The sequence below is a fragment of the Pongo abelii genome, chromosome X (genome assembly GCF_028885655.2).
Source record: "Pongo abelii isolate AG06213 chromosome X, NHGRI_mPonAbe1-v2.0_pri, whole genome shotgun sequence".
In the NCBI taxonomy this organism is placed as follows: Eukaryota; Metazoa; Chordata; class Mammalia; order Primates; family Hominidae; genus Pongo; species Pongo abelii.
In genome coordinates this window covers 19,437,829-19,461,039 of record NC_072008.2, presented here as the reverse complement: position 1 = coordinate 19,461,039, position 23,211 = coordinate 19,437,829, and the positions used below count along the sequence as shown (strand labels likewise).

General features: G+C 44.4%; 2 protein-coding genes across 4 annotated transcripts in view; one reads left to right on the top strand and one right to left on the bottom strand.

Annotated features, from left to right (window-relative positions):
* The window catches only part of MAP3K15 (mitogen-activated protein kinase kinase kinase 15), a 155,630-nt gene extending 153,447 nt beyond the window's left edge, over positions 1-2,183 (top strand). For all 3 annotated transcript variants that reach the window (XM_054544388.2, XM_054544390.2, XM_054544389.2), the window contains 3 exons: positions 1,099-1,199; positions 1,277-1,353; positions 1,905-2,183. In XM_054544388.2, coding sequence (XP_054400363.1) covers positions 1,099-1,199; positions 1,277-1,353; positions 1,905-1,989 — 263 coding nt within the window. In that variant the 3' untranslated portion in view covers positions 1,990-2,183. The remainder of the gene's footprint in view (positions 1-1,098; positions 1,200-1,276; positions 1,354-1,904) is intronic.
* On the bottom strand, positions 1,007-18,421 carry PDHA1 (pyruvate dehydrogenase E1 subunit alpha 1). Its single transcript, NM_001134191.1, is given in 11 exon segments — positions 1,007-3,264; positions 3,708-3,816; positions 4,974-5,041; positions 6,895-6,966; positions 7,142-7,297; positions 8,043-8,135; positions 9,444-9,535; positions 11,211-11,337; positions 12,238-12,411; positions 12,962-13,021; positions 18,254-18,421. Coding segments are annotated over 11 exon segments (1,173 nt in total). The 5' UTR covers positions 18,311-18,421; the 3' UTR covers positions 1,007-3,099.
* Positions 18,422-23,211: the final 4,790 nt, after the last annotated feature.

Genomic DNA, 23,211 nt, shown 5'->3' with positions numbered 1-23,211 from the left:
GCTTTGAGGAAACAGTTGAGGTTATCTTCTGTTAATCCAGGACTCCAGTAGATTCTAGACTACTTCTCAATCATAAAAAGGGACTACTGATACATTGAACAACATGGCTGCATTATAAATGCAGTATGCTAAGTGAAAGAGCTAGATTCACAGCCAGCACCGTGGCTTGTGCCTGTAATCCCAGCACTCTGGGAGGCAGAGGCTAGCAGATCAGTTGAACCCAGGAGTTCAAGACCAGCCTGGTCAACATGGCAAAACCCCATCCCTACAAAAAATAGAAAAAAACCAGCTGGGCTTGGTGGATGCATGCCTGTAGTCCTAGCTACTTAGGAGGCTGAGGTGGGAGGATCACCTGAGCCCAGGAGGTTGAGGCTGCAGTGAGCCGAGGTCATGCCACTGCACTCCGGCCTGAGTGACAGTGAAACCCTGTCTCAAAAAAAAAAAAAAAAAAAAAAAAAGATTCAAAAGGCCACATACCATGATTCCTTTTCCTCCAGAAAAGGTAAAACTACAGGGACAGAATCAGAATGGGGAGGTGAGGGGACTGATTGTAAAGAGCACATGAGGACTTTTGGGAGTGACAGTCATCTCTGTATCTGTGCTGCCACCTTCATAGCACATTGGACACCTAAAAAGGGTAGTTTACTGCATAAGTAAATAAATATGCCTCCATCAACCTGACATTCGTTTTGGGCCACTTAGAAACGAGCTCCAGAGCTACCTCTTGGAATGTGGACTAGATAAGCTCTGACCTCAACACTAAAACCTATTTCTTTGTAGGATTTCCAGCGCAGTTAGGGATGTGATTCCTAAGGAAAGGCATTTGAAAGATGTGGGGATAAGCATTTAAAGTGGTAGACCTAACATGTCAAATTCCAAACTAACTGAAGGTATCCTAGATGAGGAGGCTGCTTTCTAGAAAGTGAATCTCAGAATTATGAGTTGTGTAATATGTATTAGAGTGGTTCAGTGATACAGGGTTAATTCATCTCTTTTTCACATCACATTTACATTCTGGAATCATTTATTAATCCAACTGGTTACTTTTGAAGAGTTTTATGGTTAGACTAATATATAACAAATTGCCAATCGTTACAGGTATTACAGAGAACCCAGCAGGCCCCTACGGGCAGAGAACAGATAAAGAGCTTATAGACTGGTTGCGGCTGCAAGGAGCCGATGCAAAGACAATTGAAAAGGTAAATTTACAACAAAGAAATTCTTATGCTGTTGTTACACAGCTGCTCAGTTCTTAAGGATCTGATCTTTGTTTCAGATTGTTGAAGAGGGTTATACACTTTCAGATATTCTTAATGAGATCACTAAGGAAGATCTAAGATACCTTCGACTACGGTAAGAACCTCAAAACAGTTTGTATAAGAGAATACGACTTTTTATGTGTGAATGTGCTTCAACAGCAGAAAACAAAGGGCTGGGCCTCCCCCAAACTCTGGAGTTCTATTAGGTTCAAGCTGGGAAAAAGCCAAGGCGGGGCAGAAACTGAAAGCCAGGCAGAAGTCAGAAATAGGAACGTGACAGAGAAGAGCTGGCCCATCTCCTGCCATTAATGCCTGGCTGGGAGTGGGTGGAGGCATATGGCAAGCGTGCCTGCACGCTGGACCCACCCCCTTCTTTAAACTGCAACCTGCCTTCTTGTTCCTGAGTCATTTGAAATAGCCAGCTCTCTGCAGGTACATACCTCTAAGGCCATGTCCTACTACTAGCCAGCTCTCTGCAGGTATGTACCTCTAAGGCCAAGTCCTACTACTGCTGGGACACGAGCGTCACCTCCATATGTGAAGAGAACGTTTTTATTTTCATTAGGTTTTTAAGTTAGGGACTGCAGTTTTAAGCTCTGTTGGCTTGAAGCACTGACTCTGAAGACAGCTCTGTTTGTTTCCCAGGGGTGGTCTCCTCTGCAGACTCTGGAGTGCGGTCTCCCAGTACAGAAGGGCTCAGGAGGCCTCAGAAACCAAAGACAAGGCTTGATACCAATCAGCTAAGCTGTGGCAGAGTGTGCCACCACGCTACATGTTTTGTTAAAGCTTCTGTTAGTGTACACACGAATTCCGCTGTGTTTACGTATTTAAAAATGCCATTGTTCAATTAATAGTTTAAGAACTTGTTTTAAATACTGTTCTGAGTTTCTTTTGAAACCTGTTATTTATAAACATAGAACTGTGTGTATTGTGAAAACAGTGAGCCTTGGTTTTGACCTCCCGGAATATTAGGAAATTCACCTGTAGTCCCAGCTACACAGGAGGCTGAGGTGGGAGGATTGCTTGAGCTCAGGAGGTGTGGAGGCTGCAGTGAGCCATGATCACACCACTGCACTCCAGCCTGGGCAACAGAGCCAGACCCTGTCTCAAACAAACAAACAAAAAAAGTACACCCTTCAGCACTTGCTGGAATGGTGAAACAAGGGGTGTTTAACAAACATGGAAGCTGGGACACTGCTTCAGAACTGGTATGGTACTTAAATTTGAGAAACACAAAATTGATATGAATGTGCCTTGTAGTTAATGTTTGATATGAACAGAAAATAACAGCTTCATATTTATACTGAATGTGTAAGTAGAGAAAACTAAGTTATGTGGCCTTTGAAATGATTACGAAATAGTCTTATTTTAAAATGGAACAGTCCTCTTGCCTGATAATAAATATTGTGTCTTATAGAGAAATGATGGTCAGCACGAACAGGCTGCAGCACCAGCGCTGCTCGCGGTGGGTGCTATGGTAGAATGCTGTGGGCTGTTACCATAAGTATGCCTGTGAGGGGCCCCACGATAATGGTCTCCTCCCAAAAATGGCTGGGGGCAGGGGAAACAGGCATACAAGGAATTGTTCTTCCTTTTCATAATTAGAGTATTTGTTCAAAGTATACAACTATTTTAAGTCAAAAATAATCTTTAAGCACTCAGATAATTCATCTTTTAATGCAACAGTGTACAAACTACATGCAATTACTACCTGCTCAATCTACACACTTAATCTTAATGGAAGTTTACAAGAATTTCATTGACTGGGTTTTCTTCCTCCTTAACCAAGTTGAGAACACTGTCTGGTAGCTCCCTGAAGGTATAACCTCTCCTTCTCCCCTTAACTGACTGACTTAAACTTGATCCACTGATTGGCACCACGAACTTCAAAAGGTGGGTCGCTGGAGTAGATGTGGTAGCCCAGCTCTTCCAAAGGTGGCTCAGGATCGGCCGTGGCAAACTGGGCAGCATCCTCAATCTCCTTCCTCACTTCCACATCAATTTCCTAAAAATTAGGTAACAGTGTAAAAGGTTTTTGAATGAACAGCAGCTTAGGTACCAACTAGAGTTCTACTGAGGACCTGTTGCTGGTGTAACTCTTTAACTACAAGTACAAACAGTTGCTAATTCAGAAGATTTTGGAATACAGATTTCTAGGGTGTATCTATCTATTTTATGAATTAAAAATCCACAGTATACTTTTAGGAAAAAAGAACCATGCTACTCTGGGGGCTTTGCCACGGTGATGGTGGTTCACAGTCCACCAAAATCTGAAGAGTAATACAATTCTGAATAAAGGAAAAGCCCCCGCCCTGAGGGACTTCGGAATTATTTATGCCCCAGGACATCACTTTCTGGGCTTGGAGGAACACACACAAACTCTGTGGCCATCAAGGGGTGGCAACTTTTAAAGCCAACCTTCAAACCACCACGAACAAGTGACTGTACCTTTAGTTCTTCCACACTGGCAAGATTGCTGTTCACCATCCTGTCCTTGAGAAGCATAATAGGGTCACTCTTACTTCTTACTTCCTGAATTTCTTCTCGTGTACGGTAACTATGGGGAGGAAAAAGTAGTAATCGATCAGTAAGAACAGTTCCAGTAGAGCAAGGACAGCGGGATGAAACATGATATGGGGTTGGATTGTCCCAATGAGGTGAAATACAGAAGTGTGTTTCTGAAACAAAGGGGCACATCAATGCCTATGTCACTATAGAAGTGGCAGAGTTATACTTTCAAAATACCAGAACGCAGCCTAACATTCTGTAATAACTGCTTCTGTCTTTTCTAGAAAACCATTGGTGAGTCACATGGCTTCCCTAGCATTCCGACAACAGGGGCCAAGTTTTTGCTTGCTGCTTTGATTTAGACGTAAGGGTCTAAAGAAGTGTCACTTATCCCACCCATTTGGGCTCCTGTATACTACATGGGTGGGAACAGCAGAGATGGTGTGTGTGGTGATAATTAGGCTTTGAGACATCAGAGCGCCAAGCAGGAAATCCACATGCCTTGCCTTTCTCCCTTAAGTCCCCCTAAAGAAGCACAGCCAGCAAAACTAATGTATCTTATGCCTACATCATCTGAAGTAGCACTAAAAGGGTTCTAAAGTGCATTTTTCCATATACTGTGCTCTCTACATGATTTTTACTTAGAAGTCCACTCTGCAAAGGCTTATTTATTCAACTGTGTCAAAACTGGGATTCCAGAATCACAGGCCAGAGCTACTAAGCAAAAAAGTAAAATTCATGCCTTCCTAGTAGAACCTAGCTTTTTTGATTGATGTATTTCAACGGATAGAACACCCCGTTACCCTTAGCTCTATACCAGACAGAAGAACATCTCCAAATTCTGATCCTCTTCAGGTGGAGTATGCCGTGTGTAGACTTGGGGTAATAACTACAAAAGCTAAATGACCCCAAGATACTACACTACCATCAGCCCTGTTTTATGTAACAATTTCCCTCTGCAATTAAGGTATATAACACTCTTTAAAAATCGCTGCTTGTGCTCACACACACTATACACTGTAGGCATTTTCAGAAAGCTTTATTATTAGGAGGCACTGCTTTCAGATAACTTGATGCCAACACAGCTGCGTACAAGAAGTGAACTGGTATCTAGCTCCAAAAGCAAATATTGAAATGTGTTGCTTTTGCCAGGTAACACCGTTCAAAGCCCACCCCCTATGGAAACCACACTGCCCATGAGCGTACCTGACTCCAGGATCACTCATACTGTGTCCGTGGTAACGGTAAGTCTGCAGCTCCATCAGGATGGGCCCCTAAAACAGAACCGGTAGGCAGTTAGGAACGATGACTGGAAGAACAGGCCGACAATCCACGGCCTCAAACGCAGGCCCTTTATTAAGCGTCCAGTGTATTCTTATCAGATCTTCTGAGTTGTCACGAATTTCTTATTGGTTGACTGCTCTGTTCTCATTTCTAGCAAGTATTGATTGCATATTTCATCTTTTGAATCAAAAAGGCTTTGAAGGCCAGGCATGGTGGCTCACACCTGTAATCCCAGCACTTTGGGAGGCTGAGGTGGGCAGATCACTTGAGCCCAGGAGTTCGAGACCAGCCTGGACAACATGGCAAAACCCCATCTCTATCAAAAAATACAAAAATCAGCTAGGCATGGTGGCGTGCACCTGTAGTCCCAGCTACTTGGGAGGATCACCTGATTCTGGAAGGTCAAGGGTGCAGTGAGCTGTGAGTGTGCCACTGCGTGAGACCCTGTGAAAAAAGAAAAAGGCTCTGAGCATGTTCTAGAGCCTCCTGCTATTGGCTAGGCAGATTTCCATGTCATACTCCTTTCTCATGGTGTGCTGTGGGGCTGGCAGCCACTTCTACTTCACAGACCTTGCTAGTGTGTAACAAAGTTGGCAGGCATCAACAACCTCTGCTACCCAAACCCCGAGGCTCTGCTGGGAGTCTGGCCAGTTGGGTTCTGTATCACCAAGTGGCTTGCTCATTCTACACTAGCCCACTTCCAGGAGATGGCTCTGAACACTGGGGTGAAGAAACATTGAGGATCCTTGGTTGGTTTGGTGCAGCAGTTAAAATAGGCGAGTGGGGAGCTGGCTCCAAGATAGAGTAGCTGTGTACCTTTAACTGCTCTGTGGCTCAGTTTCCTTATCTGCAAAATGGGCAAAACAGTAACACCTAACTCAGAATTGTGAAGGTTATCTGTTTGGGAAAGTCACACATTCTACAAATCCCCTTGTCTCCAGCCAGGGCTGGCCCCCATGTATTCTTTTCAGGAATTGGGAGAGGTGGGGTCAATACCCATCACTCAGGGCCTGGCACTCCCAGCCTTAGGGTCCTGACATAGACTGCTCAGCCCATTGTACCCAAGCTGTCGTCTTGGTCCTGCTCCAGTTCATTCTACTCATTAGCTCTTATTTAATGTTACTACATTCCCACCCTCACTTCCCTGTCTCTCCACTTTGTGACATTTCCATCGTTGCTGGCCACATCTGATTCGCATCGCTGCCCAAACGTACATGGTATAGCGCTGAAGTGCCAACTTCAGAAACCTTGTTTCTGGGCTGTAGAACACTGATTTAGGGAGAACACCCAAACCTCCTAAGCCTATACTAGTGCCGAAGGAAGTGAAACCTCTTTAGGCCAGTCTCCCTGTTACCATCTCCCTCACTGCCATACACTGAAGGGAAAGATCCTTAGGACTAAGCAAGACTAAGATTACAAGCTTCTACCATACTGTTTAATTTGTGTAAGACACACATATTAAATGCCCATTGTATACATGACATTCTATGCTGGACACTGGGGATCCCCAATCTGTTCCTTCAAGGGACTCATGATTAATGGGGGGTGGGGAAGAGGGACAGAATTAACCTAAGGAAAAAGCAAAGCAGTTGTCATGATGAAGACAGGCCAAAGCAGAGGAAGTGCCAGAACAGACTTCCCCCAAATGAGAGAAATGTGGGCTTACCAGCAGGTGAGCTACCAAGGCCAAGCTACCCAAAGGAGCCCTGCTCGCTTCACTCTGCTTCCATCTCATGCACCTCAATTAGCAGCTACCCACTAACAGCTTCAGCAGGCACATGGGAGCCAGTCTTTGAACTTCCAGAGATAAATGTCATTAGCCCAGAGGGCTTTAGAGCCTTACCTTCCCAGATCTACAATAGGCAGCAGCAAACCTTGTCGCCTCTCGGACGCACAGGATATCCATTCCATCCACCTGGTAATAAACAGGGGAGGGGCAAAGCATGAATCCAACTACCCCAAACCATTTTACTTTCACATGACCTGCTCGTGTATGAGAATGAAACTCTCCAATGTTTCTAAGATCGTCAAGGGTCTGCACAAGGACATACCCTTGGCCTTGGCCCCAGCCCCACCACAGGTGTCCTTACTCTCAGCCCAGGAATGAAATCGCCTCTCTTGTAGTAATCAGTGCTGGCTGCTGCTCTCTCAACAGACGTTCCCATTCCATAGCGATTATTCTCACAGATGAAAATACAAGGTAATTTCCACAAAGCTGCCATGTTGTAAGCTTCGAATATCTGGCCCTGGAAGTAGTTATGAAAAGGGGTTTCATTTGGCTTCTTTCTCCAGGCTTCATCATCCGTAACAGCTGCTGCTCTGCCTGGCACAGAAAGCTTTCTCTTCTAAAACCGAGCTTTGGGTGGTGAGGGAAAGTGGGGTGGGTGGTGGAGGAGAAGCAGCAGGCATCATACTCTTGCAACTAAGGAAGGTGACAAACCAACTACTACTTGTTTCTTTGGGGCCATGCTAGCAGTAAGGAACACACTGGAAAAAATATCCATATGAAATCTATCAGGCCCACTGGATAGCCAGAGTGAACCAGCACCTAAGAATCAGCCTCTAGAACACGGCTTCACAGAGTGCTGGCCACAGACTGGGGATTACTCGGTAACAAGAGAAGCATAGAAACTGAGTTAGGACTCAGACGCTATTATCCGAATTTGACACTGCCGGCCCGGACATCCAAGAGAATGGGTCTGTATTGTTTTGCAGTAGGTTGTGGGGAGGTGCTTTACCACAGGGCCTTTGCCAAACACTGATGTAGAGCAAAGGTGAGCTCCTTCACAGGAATGTGCCCCCATAAGTCTCTTGTGAAACAACGCTAAGAGGTCAATCTCTAATCTGGCCGTAAGTCAACCAAATTTGAGCTAGCCATAGGAATTGCTATTTCACCTAATAAGCAATATGCTACTTCTTTAGAAATTCAACTGTGAATATTAAAGACTTTGAAAATAAGACTGTTATTGGGAAGTTAAGAGACATAATTACCTGGTTAGCAGCACCATCGCCATATAAAGTCAGGCAGACCTCATCTTTTCCATTATACTTACAGGCTAGAGCAATCCCAGCGCCCAGAGGCACCTAACATTAAGGACAACCGAGAAAGGAACCACAGAAATCCATGAGGGGAGATATTAATTAATGCCCTGCATTTTCACTCCTGGCCAGAATCTGACACAGAAATTACACTGCTGCTACAAACTCTCCTTCCAACCCTATCTCTCTGTTTATCCCACCTCCGATATTTTCAATGAAGCAGTAAAGTAATATATAAATACTATGTTCTATTTTAACCAGTAAGCAATAACATTTCTGCATTCAAGAGTTAAATAAAACCTGGCCGGGCGTGGTGGCTCACGCCTGTAATCCCAGCACTTTGGGCAGATCACGAGGTCAACAGATCGAGACCATCCTGGACAAGATGGTGAAACCCCGTCTCTACTAAAAATACAAAAAATGGTTGGGCATGGTGGCGCGTAACTGTAGTCCCAGCTACTCGGGAGGCTGAGGCAGGAGAATTGCTTGAACCCGGGGATGGAGGTTGCAGTGAGCTGAGATTACACCACTGCTCCAGCCTGGGCAGCTGAGCAAGACTCCATTTCAAAAGAAAAAAAAATAAAACCTAGGTTTAAAAAAAAAAAACACACATAATAGAATCTTAATATATTAGAAAGGAAAAGAAACAGTCCGGATATAACTTTGTGCTGTTAATTCTTCATCATTCACTAACTGATGAGAACAAGGACCCCATAATGAAGTTGACAAGATAAAGCAATTAATGTACTGAAATATAAACAGGAAGGGGAAGGTATGGCTCCACTGCTAGAGGTTCCTGCTTACTTATAAAACAGCAGACACCTAAAAGGAAACATTATAAATCACCATCCAAATCTACTCATCTCTCAAACGGTAGGATATGAAGCACTAGGTCTTTAAAAGCAAACCAAGCCCCCAAAATACAGTCACTTAACAGGGATATATTCTCAGAATTGCATCACTAGGCGATTTTGTCATGTGAACACCATACTGTAATGCATGAACCTAGATGGTACAGCCTACTGCACACCTAGGCTGTATAGTAGAGCCTACTGCTCCTAGGCTACAATCCTGCACAGCATGTGACTCTACTGAATCCTGTAGGCAAAATATTTGTGTACCTAAACGTAGAAAAGGTAATGTGTTGTGCCACTACAACATCACTAGGCAACAGGAATTTTTCAGCTCCATTATAATCTTATGGGTCCACCATCATATATGCGACATTGACCAAAGCGTCACTGTGCAGCACATGGCTGTACTTCAGGAAAAGTTGTCTGGGGCTGTGAAAGTTTTTGAAGACAAAGTCCAGGGCCAAATCTAAAGCAGCACACAATCCTCGTCCTTGACTACCTGCGCTCCCACGATGCCATTGCCCCCGTAGAAGTTCTTGGCATACATGTGCATCGATCCTCCTTTCCCTTTAGCACAACCTCCTTTTCGTCCTGGAAATGACAGAACATACACATGTGCAGAACAAACCAACTCTACAAAGCAAACCAAACCGCACCCCAAATATGTACTCTGAGGCTCAACCATTAGAACACAAAGGCCAGTTCAGTCGTCTAAGTACCTGTCCTTCCAGGCAAACACATGTTTCTCCTTGTCCTTTCACTAGTTCCACGTGCTTCAACCTTTCCAGCTTTTCCTACTCTCTAGTCACTTAGTTTCCTTCAGACGTTCCATCCAGATGGTACCCTGCACTTTTCTGGGTTTTTTGGCCAGTTACAAACATCTTAGGACCTCTCCTATACTAGTACACTAAATATATTCAATCCTTGAACAGGATTTGAACTGCACGGGTACACTTATACACAGATTTTTTTTCAGCCACACATGGATTGAAAATACAATATTCTCAGGACGCAAACCCGAAGACATGGAAGGCTGACTTCGGGACTTGAGTATTTGAGGATTTTGGTATACTCGAGGGTCCTAGAACCAATCCCCTGGATATATGGAGGGACAACCATAGTTCAAGAGTCAAGGAGGGCCGGGCGCGGTGGCTCACGCCTGTAATCCTAACATTTTGGGAGGTCGAAGTGGGTGGATCACCTGAGCTCAAGAGTTCAAGACCAGCCTGGCCAACATGGTGAAACCTGGTCTCTACTAAAAATAGAGAAATTAGCCAGGTGTGGTGGTTGGGCACCTATAATCCTAGCTACTCAGGAGGCTGAGGCAGGAGAATTGCTTGAACCCGCGGGGCAGAGGCTGCAGTGAGCCAAAATCATACCACTTCACTCCAGCCACTCCAGCCTGGGCGAAAGAGTGAAACTGTCTCAAAAAAAAAAAAGAAGGGCCGGGCACAGTGGCTCACGCCTGTAATCCTAACATTTTGGGAGGCTGAGGCGGGCCACTGCACTCCAGCCTGGGCAACAAAGCAAGACTCTGTCTCAAAAAAACAAAACAGGCCAGGTGCGGTGGCTCACACCTGTAATCCCAGCACACTTTGGGAGGCTGAGGCAGGTGGATCACCTGAGGTCAGGAGTTGGAGACCAGCCTGGCCAACATGTTGAAACCCCATCTCTCCTAAAAATACAAAAATTAGCCAGGTGTGGTGGTGCATGCCTGTAGTCCCAGCTACTCAGGAGGTGGAGGCATGAGAATCGCTTGAACCTGGGAGGTGGAGGTTGCAGTGAGCCGAGATCACACCACTGCACTCCAGCCTGGACAACAGACTGAGACACAGTCTCAAAACAAAAAACAAAAAACAAAAAACAAAAAAAACAAAACCCCACCAAAACAAACAGATAGTCAAGGGGGACAAAGAAAAGGGGAATATTAAGATTTCTAGAATTTACATTGCATACCATGGAGTGCTTCAACCCAACTTACTTTCTATGACTGCTAGACTTCTGTTGGCATGCTTGAATGATAACCAAACCTACTGTGATTTTATAGCACTAACCTGTTTTAAACTTTTACCTGAGGGGCCAGAGAACTTCACAAATGGTCAGTTAACTCAAGAGCACAACAGAAGTACCAGAGCACCAAAGGAGAGAGGGTCAAAAAAAAGAAACTTAAAACTTTTAACAAATATTAACTCATAATAGCATCTTAATGAGAGTTATTTAAAAACTTAATCCACTCATTTCCCCTTTCTGTAAATCAACAGCAAACCTGTAAGCTCTGCGAGAATTTCTCGGACAGAAAGGCCCCGGGTGAAAGTAAAGCCATGAGCCCGGTAGGCTGTGATGAGATGGTCTGTGGGGTTGATGCCGGCCTCCAGGCCCACACAGCAAGCTTCCTGTGTTAGAGGAAGGAGAAACTATGAGGCAATACGATACATGTTTCTAAATAAAAACGTTTCCTAGACCATAGTGAAATATGTGGGCTAGTAGAACCTGTCATTAATAACCAGAGAAAGCAGCTATTTTCCACCAAAATACAGAGTGGAAGGCCCAAACCAGAAGCAATAAACTGGCAACCCACACATGTGCCACTTCCTTCCTTTCTCATGTATGATGACCTAAAAGAAAATCCTACATCAGATGTCAACATTAAAACACTGGGAAATTTCACATGAAAATCCAGACTTCCGCCTTCTCTTAGACATGGAAAACAGGAAACATTACAGTACAGGCGATCACAATGCCAGAAAGTTCTCAAATAGTAAAACTCTAAGAACAGGTACAGAAAACTGGCAACGTTATGTGTGAATGAATTCTTTAGCCTAAGCTTCATAGCAGGTTTTGGCATTCTACTTTTTAATTCTAAAATACTGGCTTCAGCCAGGCACAGTGGCTCACATCTGTAATCCTAGCACCTTGGGAGGCTAAGGTGGGCAGACCACTTGAGCCCAGAAGTTTGAGACTAGCCTGGGCAACATAGTGAAACCCCGTCTCTCCAAAAAATACAAAAATTAGCTGGGCGTGGTGGTGTGCACCTGTGGTCCCAGATACTCGGGAGGCTGAGGTGGGAAGACTGCTTGAGCCCAGTAGGCAGAGGCTGCAGTGAGCCAAGATCACACCACTGTACTCTAACCTGGGCGACAGAGAGAGACTGTCTCAATACAATAAATAAATAAAAGAAAATTACATTACCAGCCTCAAACTCTTCTGATACATACGGCAGGGTAAAGCCCAGTAAGTACAAGCCATACTTCAGTACGTAAATAACACAGTTCCATCACAAACCTACCACTCACCTGACCATCACACAAGTGACAGAAACCACGAATAATTTTCTGTTTATACAGCTGATCTGCTTTCAACTCCATTCGGCGCACAGTCTGCATCATCCTGTAGTATTTGAGCCCATCCTCCCTGGTGAGCACTGTTGTGACAGGAGGGCCTTCTTCCAGCCGGTGAAGGTCACATTTCTGAAATGGAATAAGGTAGTTATTATCCTCCACATACTACACTGCAAACACTGTTGACCACTCTAAGATCTAACTCCATTGCAAATAATATTGAACTTGAAAAACTGCAAAGGAGCACATTAGTAATGCTTCATATCGCCTCTGTTCCTTAAATCCATAAACCTCACTGTGCAATGAGATGGGGCTTGGGGGAAGGAAATCTTTCTAAGATGATTTTCACTGAAAGCCCCTAGAAGCCAGCTGAGTTATAGGTTGAAAGAACCTTCAAAGAAACAACTAAGACTCTTCTTATTCAAATATTTCACTGAATTACATTCTAAACTTTTGAATAAGCTTTTATTTTTATTTTCTAGCTCCTCCCCCTTCCCCCCACAGAACAACAGCAAGCTGCTAATAAATTCTAGTTTTCGTGAAGCTTCTCTGAACTTCTGATCCTGGAACATTTAGAAGAAAATGACTAAGCATGAACATCAAAATGTTCTATTCTAAAGGTAAAACTGTATATCAGAGTGTACCTGTGAAAAAATTAACAAAGCAAAATACCTCTTACCTTAATTTCAAATGTAGCATCATTTGCAAAATTACGGGATGCTACCAGCACTCTGCTTGCCTTAAAAGACAAAAATATACAAACAAATCAGTACTTTTTAATTGTCAGCTATTTTGGAAAGTATAATAATCAGTTATCAGGATGAAGTTATGGAAATTTAATAAGCCCCAACACATTCATAGGCTTCTCTTCCACCCTGTGCACTGTGTTTGCATCTTCCTTGGCCTCCAAAATGAATCCATGCTTTGGCCAATGAAACATGATCATCCCGCATCTGAAGGCAAGCAGCGCAAAGAGGGGCAAAAAACAAGCCCATCCTTTGTTTTCAAAGAAATTATAGTGAGAATATAATGAAATTAGTGGCTAAAGAGACTAGATCATCTGTGAGCTGTGTCTGTTTATGCCATTCTTTTGTTTGTTTTGAGACGGAGTTTTGCTTTTATCACCCAGGCTGGACTGCAGTGGTGCGATCTCGGCTCACTGCAACCTCCGCTTCTCAGGTTCAAGTGATTTCTCCTGTCTTAGTCTCCCGAGTAGCTGGGATTACAGGTGCCCACGACCACGCCTGGCTAATTTTTATATTTTTAGTAGCGATGGGGTTTCACCATGTTGGCCAGGCTGGTCTCCAACTCCTGACCTCAGGTGATCCACCTGCCTTGGCCTCCCAAAGTGCTCGGATTGCAGGCGTGAGCCACCACGTCTGGCCTGTTCATGCCATTCTTAGTCATAACCAGATACTGCTCATTTTGAGCAAGCCAAAATTATACTTCAAATAAAACTATGATTTAATCCCCACTCTAGGCAAACCTGACTCTTCTATCAAATTGGATCTGTAAGAAAAAATATTTTAAATTGATTGAAGTATGAGATAAATACTTTAGGGAGACAAGACAAAAGAAAAGATACTTAGCACTCTCTGACTTAAACACAATGGGCTTGAGCCAGCTGTTTTATAATTTATAATTTGAACAGCCTAAATCTTGGACAGGCTCCTCCTGAAGCCCCAGTAGAAAGAAATGTTCTCTAAAACACTGTTCTCTTGATGTTTGGGTGGCTGTCACTGTTTGGAGGTAAAAAGCTTGGAGGCGGGGGGTGAGAAATGATTCCTTTCCAGTTTTACAATTGAGCAAACCTGCTCACAGCAAAAGTATTCTATGTAATGGCTAAGGTTTAGGTTAGAATAGACCACAAAATTTATCCAGTAGTATTATCACACTATTTTAGCTCCCTTCTGCCACATTCTCACACACTGACATGTAAACCAACATGATTTCTCCATAAAAAGCACATCTGATGTGTTCATACCTTACCTAATCCAGCACTGGACTGATCTTGGTGAGAAGAGTTAAGACTGATCTGCCAAGTATACCCTGGAGTGTACAAGCCAATAGGCAGAAAGCTAATTACGTATCTCTTCATCCCTCAATAGACCATTATCGGACAAAGCCAACAAACACAGAACAATGACAGTGCTGGAGGAAAACAACTGAAATACTAGGAATCAGTGTTTCAGTTAACTTACAGGCAGAGACAGTCCACTAATGTATCTCAGAAAAAGTGAAGGAAATTTAGGAATTTGGGAAGAAGTAAAGCTGAGAGAGGGTGAAACAGCAAATCAATGGTTATATGTAGCAATCAAACAGATGTGTTATTCTTGGCAGTTAATAAATATTTTGTGGGGCCATAAATTTATTGTATTGCGAAATAAATTTCCAAATACAACTACAGAAACTGCAGTTTTTGGAAGGCAGGAGTCCAAACCAGCCAGGCGACAGTAACAGAGAAAAGGTAACTTCTTTCTCAATCCTAGAGTTGAAATAATGAGGCAGGATAACGCTATACAATAAAGAGCAAGAAGGGGCCCAGTGCTGTGGTATGCGCCTGTAATCTTGCGTCTGCAAAGATTAGGACTGCCAGAAAGCTACTTAGATACTTTCTCCCATGGCTTCATTATTGTGTATCTCAAAAATAAGAACCACTGATATGAGTGAAAGGAGCAAAGTTAAAGAAGCTAAAAGTCCTATCAGAAGTGTGAGTGCATTATTTCTGAGTGAGAGCTTGTTGAAAAGATAAGTTTACCATTCATTTTCTCTGGAGAGCCATAAAAAGATTCTCTGTTAAATGGGATTCCTCTCTGACAGAGACCACGAACAACCCATTCAAATTTTAAAAAATAAAAACTAGGCCGGACATGATGGCTCACACCTATAATCCCCAGCACTTTGGGAGGCCAGGGTGGGAGGATCGCTTGAGGCCAGGAGTTCAAAGCCAGCCTGGGCAACATAATGAGACTCTCATCTCTACAAAAATAAATATTAAAAAATTAGGTACGGTGGCACACACCTGAGGCTACAGTGAGCTATGACTATGCCACTGCATTCCAGCCTAAAAAAAAAAAAAATTAATTAAAAAAAAGTAAAACTTTAACTTCCTAAATACATAGGAACCATTCATGTGAAAGAGGAAAAACGTTTCAAAAATTCCAGATTCTAACAGTGTAAATTAAAACTCTTACCTACCACTTATAAAGCCAAAACATTGCTAGTAAAGATCTCACAAAAGGAGCCATACAGAAATGCAAACAATAAAACAATAACATTTTAAATGCAATTCAGTTTTCTTCCATGAAATAAGAACTATGAAAACTATAAACCTTATTCAAAAATGAAAACACAATCTTGAAATTCATTTCAAAGTTTCACACCAAACACTCTTTGATGAGACAATGGCAATCTTTAAGCCTGAGATAAATCTCCCTACCTGCCTGGTTTTAAGAGAGTGAGAGTAATCCCAGCACTTTGGGAGGCCGAGGTGGGAGGACTGCTTGAGCCTGGAGATGGAGACCAGACTGGGCAACATAGCAAGACCATGTCTCTACTAAAAAAAAAAAATTTTTAATTGGCTGGGTGTGGTGGTGGCACATGCCTGTGTTCCCAGCTACTCAGGAGGCTAAGGCAGGAGGATCGCTTGAGCCCAGCAGGCTAAGGCTGCAGTGAGCTGTCATGCTACTGCACTCCAGCCTGAGTGACACAGAGACCCTGTCTCAAACAAAACGAAAGTAAACCAGGGAGAATAAAAAACAAAAAAGGAAAAAACACACAGTGTCTTGGGAGGTTAAGGGGATTAACTTGTGTCACAGCCATCAGACCAGCTGCCTACCCTTCTCCCTCCCTTCGTGGAGTATCACACAGATGGTAGGAGTCTAGTGCAGTGAGTCTGCCTAATTTGGGTGAGCCACTGCTTATTGTTCACTGTCAGGATTTTTGTGAAAGGCTTATATGCAAAATGTCTTTTTACATGTATAATATAAAAAACTAAAACCTTGATCTATTTTGTTACTTATAGTTAAGTAAAAAGACATCCATAAGTATGAAGAATTACAAAATACAAAGAGTCAACACGTTAGTTTATTATTCCACCCTTTAAAAAAATAAAAGTGAAACTTTTAGTTCTATCCTTAAAAGCTTCAGGAATGGTTCCTAATTAGTCCATGACAAGTTGAGTGACACAGAAAACTTCTAATTATCTGAAGAGTTTACACCACCAAGTGGAAAGATACCTGGGCACTTTCTAAGGTGACTTCATATCTGGAACTCAATTTTCTTCCTCCTGTAAGGTGGCGGGGGGTGGGGGGGGACCCTGCAAACTGATACAGGAAACGATAAACCTGACTTGCAGAAGAAAAAATAAACCTACATCAGGTGCCTAAAGGAAGGATGTTTCTGAGCCCATAACTACCGGTACAGCCCCTCTACCCACAGATATCCCCAAAGGGAATGTTTTTGTTTTGTTTTTTTTAAATACGGAGTCTTGCTCTTGTCGCCCAGGCTGTAGTGCAATGGCACGATCTCCGCTCACTGCAAACTCCGCCTCCTGGGTTCAGGCTCTTCTCCCGCCTTAGCCTCCCGAGTAGCTGGGATTACAGGAGCCCACCACCATGACCGGCTAATTTTGTATTTTTAGTAGAGATTGGGTTTCACCATGTTGGCCAGGCCGATCTCGAACTTCTGACCTCAGGTGATCCACCTGCCTCAGCCTCCCAAAGTGCTGGGATTACAGGCCTGAGCCACCGCACCCGGCAGTTTTGTCATTATTTTAGGCAACAGGATTCCTAGAGGGGCATACGTCTTACCTTTTGACAATCTCTGCCTGTACTAAGTAGAGCGGTATCAAGTCCTGGGGGAAATACCAGAATCCCCAGGCCTGCAGTTACACCAATTAACACGACCTCACTGTGCCTAGGGGTCAGAATGCTAGAAGCTCAGGTGTTAGGCACCTCTAAATGCTGAGACCATGAAATAGTGCTAAACTCTACCCCCCACTCCTCAAGCATCGTTGCTGTTTGCTTTAGTTACTTGTACCCTAAGAATGTGTAGGTAAGGGAAGGGGAGCGGAGGGCAGCGTCCTCTGAGTTCTGCTTCGGCGCTCCTGAACTCACTGCCAAGAAAAGCTCAGATGTTGAGGGAGAGGGAAGAGGAGGAAGTTTGTTTCTGAAGAGGCTGACCCTCTGTGAACTCGCCTCAGAACTGAGCACAGGTGTTCAAGAAATGTATACTGAACTGGACACTCAATAAATAACACTATTCAACACACATGTTATCGATTATGTGCCAGGTGCTATTTGGAATCGTTTCCACACGTGTCACTCGTTGAATCCTCAAGACAACCCCAAGAGGTGGGGACTCATTATCTCCATTTTAGAGTTAACTGATAACATTTTAATAACCGATAACATTTCAGAGATAACTCTTATCTCCATTTAGAGATTAACTCCACTTCGAGCAAACATTTTAAGAAACCGGGTCCCCGGGACGTTTGAAAACTTGCTCAAGGTCACAGGGCTAGTCAATGGTGAGGGTGCTGTTTGAACGGAGCCACCCTGTCTCCACATTCTACGCTATTACAAAGCCTCTCGGTCAAGAGAAATTAAGTTAGGAAGATCTGAAATGAGTGGGGTCAATTGGAGACTCGAAAGAGGCCGAGGCCACCCTTTCCGTGTCCTGTAACCCAACCTCTTGAGCACAGCAACTTCGCCTGGCGCACAGCTGGGCCCGGGGACGGGAGGGGAGTGTCGAGAAGGCGTAAGTCCACTCGGACCTTGGCGTGATCCCGGTCCGTGCCGCTTCTCCTGAGGCCAGGAACGGAATGCAGGGCGTGGAGGCGAAATAAAGGCTCCCCGGCTCCCCTAGCGCCTTCCACCCCGCCCTGGGTGGCCCGGCCCGGTCCGCCCTGCCCTCCGGCCCCGCCTCAGCCCCACTCGCGCCCCATCCCGGACCGCCCGGGAGGTCTCACCGGCTTCTGAGAAGCGCCAGACAACACGCGGGAGACGGCGGCGAGCATCTTCCTCATGAAGCACAGGCAGTGGCGGCAGCGGCGACTCCTCTCAGCCCAAGAGGCACGACGCGGGTACCCCCAAGTCTCCTTCAGGTGCCCCAGCAGACGCCGCGCCTCAGTCGCACCGCGACGTGACAGAGTCGTAATAACGTCATGCGCTGCGCCGGGCCGCGGGCCAACCAGAACGGCGTCCAGGGGGTGCCCCGCCCTCTCTAAAGACCTGCGGCTGCCCATTGGGTATCAGCGCCAGAGAGAGAAGGGCTGAGGGCTCTTTCCGACGCCACGCCGCGGGCGGGTGAGGAGGCGGGGCCTGGTAGCGCCTGCGTGGGAAGGTGGGGCCCCGCCTCCAGGGCGCCGCGGGAAAGGAGCCTTGCTAGATTCCGCTCTGCAGACTACCGGGGAGGTTGTGCAGGCCCCGTCCTACCGAGCGCCTACTCCTGCCGATGCTGCAGCTCTGCAGCCCTCGTTCAGTACATCTCGTTCAGTACACGAGATGATGAAGATTAGCAGCATGCTCAGAGCCAAAAGACAGAACATCTGGTTTCTGTAAATGGTCTGCCACTAACTTGTCTTTAAAAGATCACGTAGCAGTTGGAAAATTCTGCCCTGTCTACTTGAACGCGGATCAAAAAATTTGTTTCCCAATATATGTCGAGAGGACAATGGGAAAAATCTTTTTTCTCTAGTTATTGGTTCACAGGCTCACTGCGAGTTAACAGCGTGGCTCAGCCGATGATAAAAGCACACACAGAGACAAACACCAAAGCAACAAGGGGCTCTATTCAGAGGATCAAAGGGCTCAGGAACCCATTGTGTTGTGCCCTAGTGGGATTGCACCTGGGGTTCCGGGTTCAGATTTGGGCTCCACATTTTAAGGGGGATAATGACTAAACTGAGTGGAATCCAGGGGACAGTGGTCAGAACGGTGAGGGGCTGAGATTGTGACTTATGAAGAACGATTAAAGAAGTTAGGAAGAAACCAGGCTAACTAGAATTGGCTGGATTATGATGTGGTAACAACTGACCTCCAAATTTCAGTCACTTCAAGAATTTGAAGTGACACGAGCCATCGTACTCGCAACACAGGTCCCTCACAGCGTGGCACCCTCTGTCTGGAACTTAGCTTGTCTCGTGGATGAAGGGAAAAGGGATCATTTAAACCGGCTCTCAAAGCTTCTGCCCAGAAGTGACACGTCACTTCCTCTCAATTTTCACGGACCAGAGCTAGTTACCCGACCATGTCTGAGTTCCACAAGGTGAAATATAATCCTCCTGCCAGGGGGAGAACAGAAAATTGGATGAACAGTAAAACCAGAGAGGATTGGATATGTCTTCACACATTTTCAGGCCAGTCATGTTCCAGGAGGAAGAGCTATTTTGTGTGTGTGTGTGTGTGTGTGTGTGTGTGTGTGTGTGTGTGTGTGTGTGTGAATAAAATCATTTCATTTCAGCATAACAATGAATTTTCTAACAATGACAATGGTCCAATGAGATAATTCTCTCCCAGTGTCACTGAAAGTATTCAAAGCAGAAGTTCAAAGCATGACCAGCTCTCAGGATAGCTAGAGAAAGAATTTGGGCACTGGGCCAGACCCTGGACTGAGAGATGGTGTTGAGTCCTTCCAACTTGATGAGCAGGTTGCAGTGGAAGAAGACTTCTTAAAGGAGTGAGAGGGGGCCATTAAAAGGCAGAGATGGACGTGAGAAACTTGCATGGTATGATTTCAGCAGCTGCTGCTGCTGATAGAATACAAAAGGTAAAAGAGAATGAAAAGGTTGGAGGCCGGATGTCCAGCTCAGGAGAAAAAGCTGGTCTGAATGGTTTGGGACATGTTGACCTGGTGGTGGCAGTGGCACAGCTATCTGAAGATGTCCCCTGGGAAGTTGGAGTTGTAAGTCTGGAACATATGCTAAAAATATTAATTTGGGAGTCATCTCCACGGGGTGGTGATATTGGTTGTGCATGTACGGGAACTCTGTAGGCCATATGAATACGAATTCATTCATTCATTCGTTCATTCATCCAACACCTATCATTGAGCACCAATTATGTGTCAGACACTGTGCTACACACTGAAGATATAGCAAGGAACAAGTAAAATATAGGTCCTACTTAAATACATGATTGAACAAATCAATGGGTTAGAAGGAACAACTTTTCCTTACAGTAGAATTCCAATTAATTAATATAGAAGGAATGATGAAAATAGAAAAAGAAAATCACCATTTGGTAAAAGACCACAGTAACTGTTGCAGGTGAGAATTATCATCAATACAGGCTAAAATTAGTGGGTAAATGTATCATGAGAAACAGGACATTTGCATCATCTCAAATGGTCTCTCCACGAGATTCATTACAAAGTTTAAAGTAACTTTGCAGTGCAGAAGCAAAGTAACCAATTTTTCAATGACTATGATATTTTCTCTGCACTGCTTGTTTTTCATATATATACATATATATATATTTTTTATTTTTATTTTTATTTTTATTTTGAGACAGAGTCTCGCTCTGTCGTCCAGGCTGGAGTGCAGTGGTGCAATTTCAACTCACTGCAAGCTCTGCCTCCCGGGTTCACGCCATTCTCCTGCCTCGGCCTCCCGAGTAGCTGGGACTACAGGCGCTCGCCACCACACCCGGTTAATTTTTTTTGTATTTTTAGTAGAGACAGGGTTTCACCATGTTAGACAGTATGGTCTTGATCTCCTGACCTCGTGATCCGCCCGTCTCAGCCTCCCAAAGTGCTGGGATTACAGGCGTGAGCCACCACGCCCAGCCTCTTTTTTTTTTTTTTTTTTTTTTGAGACAGATTCTCACTCTGTTGCCCAGGATGGAGTAGAGTGGTAACATCTTGGCTCACTGCAACATCTGACTCCCAGGTTCAACCGATACTCCTCGTTCAGCCTCCAGAGTAGCTGGGAAAACAGACGAGCACCACCATGTCCGACTAATTTTGTATTTTTTTAGTAGAGACGGGGTTTCACCATGTTGGCCAGGCTGGTCTCAAACTCCTGACCTCAGGTGATCCGCCCACCTTGGCCTCCCAAAGTGCTGGGATTACAGGTGTGAGCCACCGTGCCCAGCAGTTTTCAGGTATTTGAAAGCGGAGTTGGAAGCAACTTTGAAGGTGAGGGACACTTTGAGATGCTGTGTCAAGTGGTGACAGGTGATGATTGTGGTTAATAGTCATTAACTATAGGCTATAGTAACGTTATAGTAACGTTATAGTCATTAACTATAGGCTATAATAACTATAGGCTATAGTAACGTGCTAGAACATTCACAAAAGACTCTTGTATCAGGAGAGGAGGCCGGAGAGAAAGATTTGCAAAAGGCAGGAAGAGAAAGTCTTAAGAAAGGAGGGCTCGTTAATCTTGGGGGAAATTATAATCCCAGCACTTTGGGAGACCAAGGCAGGAGGATCACTTGAGGCCAGGAGTTTGAGGCCAGCCTGGGCCACAAAGTGATACTCGTCTGTACAAAAAATAAAATAATTAGTCTGGTATGGTGTTGCATGCCTGTAGTCCCAGCTACTAGGGATGCTGACGAGGGAGGATTGCTTGAGCCTAGGAGTTTGAGGCTGCAGTAAGCTATGGCTGCACTGCTGCACTGCAGCCTGGGTGACAGGGTGAGACCCCATCTCTCTAAAAAACAAAACAAAAAAAACTTATCTGGGTGAAGCAGGGCAATTTTGATTAGAGACCCTGAAATATGCCTTTCTACCTTTCGTTAGCAAATCACCCTACAAGTATTCGATCAAGCTGAGCTTTAAGGCAAATCATGCTCCTTAACATGTCTCCGATTTTCTAGTAGGAAACACCCATCCCCCAGCAGATGAATTAGAATAGGACAATCATATACATATGTCATAAAAGTCAACAAATATTTGTGAATGTCTTTGAGTAACTAAGCACCAGCTGGTGAAGGGATTATGGCTAGGGATCATTTTAACTTTGGAACCATATAAATCTTATTACACAACCATTAAACACAATGAAATAAAAATTGAAATGAAATACAACAAACCAATTTAATGACATATCAAGTTGTTGGCATAACCCCGCAGAGAATGATTTCAAGTTATTTAACACCACAGCAATGTGACTGCATATACTTGGTGGGGTATAGCCTAAAGACAAAAGGAACTGGAAAAAAAAAATCTTAAGGCGAGGTTCACACCTGTAATCCCAGCACTTTGGGAGGCTGAGGTGGGAGGGTCATTTGAACCCGGGAGTTCGAGACCAGCCTAGGCAACATAGGGAGACCCCATCTCTACAGGAAAAAATCTTAAATTGTCCTCATTTGTCAGGTGTTATTATTATTTGAGACTGCATATATCCACACTGATAAAGTAAATATATAATTATGTTAATGCCATTGGGAACCAAGATTTTCAGTATAAAAAACAGAGACACAAATGTAAAATTCAACAAGTCAAAGCCTAGTGGTCCTGAATTTGAATTGGAAATATCAGTATAAACTCATGATTATTTCCCCCTTTCAAGATATATATACACACACGCATACATACATATATACATCTTGGCCAGGCTTGGTAGCTCACACTTGTAATCCCAGTACTTTAGGAGGCCAAGGTGGGCAGATCACTTGGGCTCAGGAGTTCAAGACCAGCCTGGGCAACATGGTAAGACCCTGTCTCTACACAATATAAAAAATTAGCTGGCCATGGTGGCGCATACCAGCAGTCCTAGCTACTAGGGAGGCCAATGTAGGAGGATCACTTGTGCCTGGGAAGTGGAGGCTGCAGTGAGTCGTCATCTTGCCAGTGCACTCTAGCCTGAGCAACAGAATGAGACTGTGTCTCAAAGCAAAAACGATGTGTGTGTGTGTGTGTGTGTGTGTGTGTGTATGTGTGTGTGTATCTTAACTCTCTCCACTGGAAAGACCTAGAAGCAAA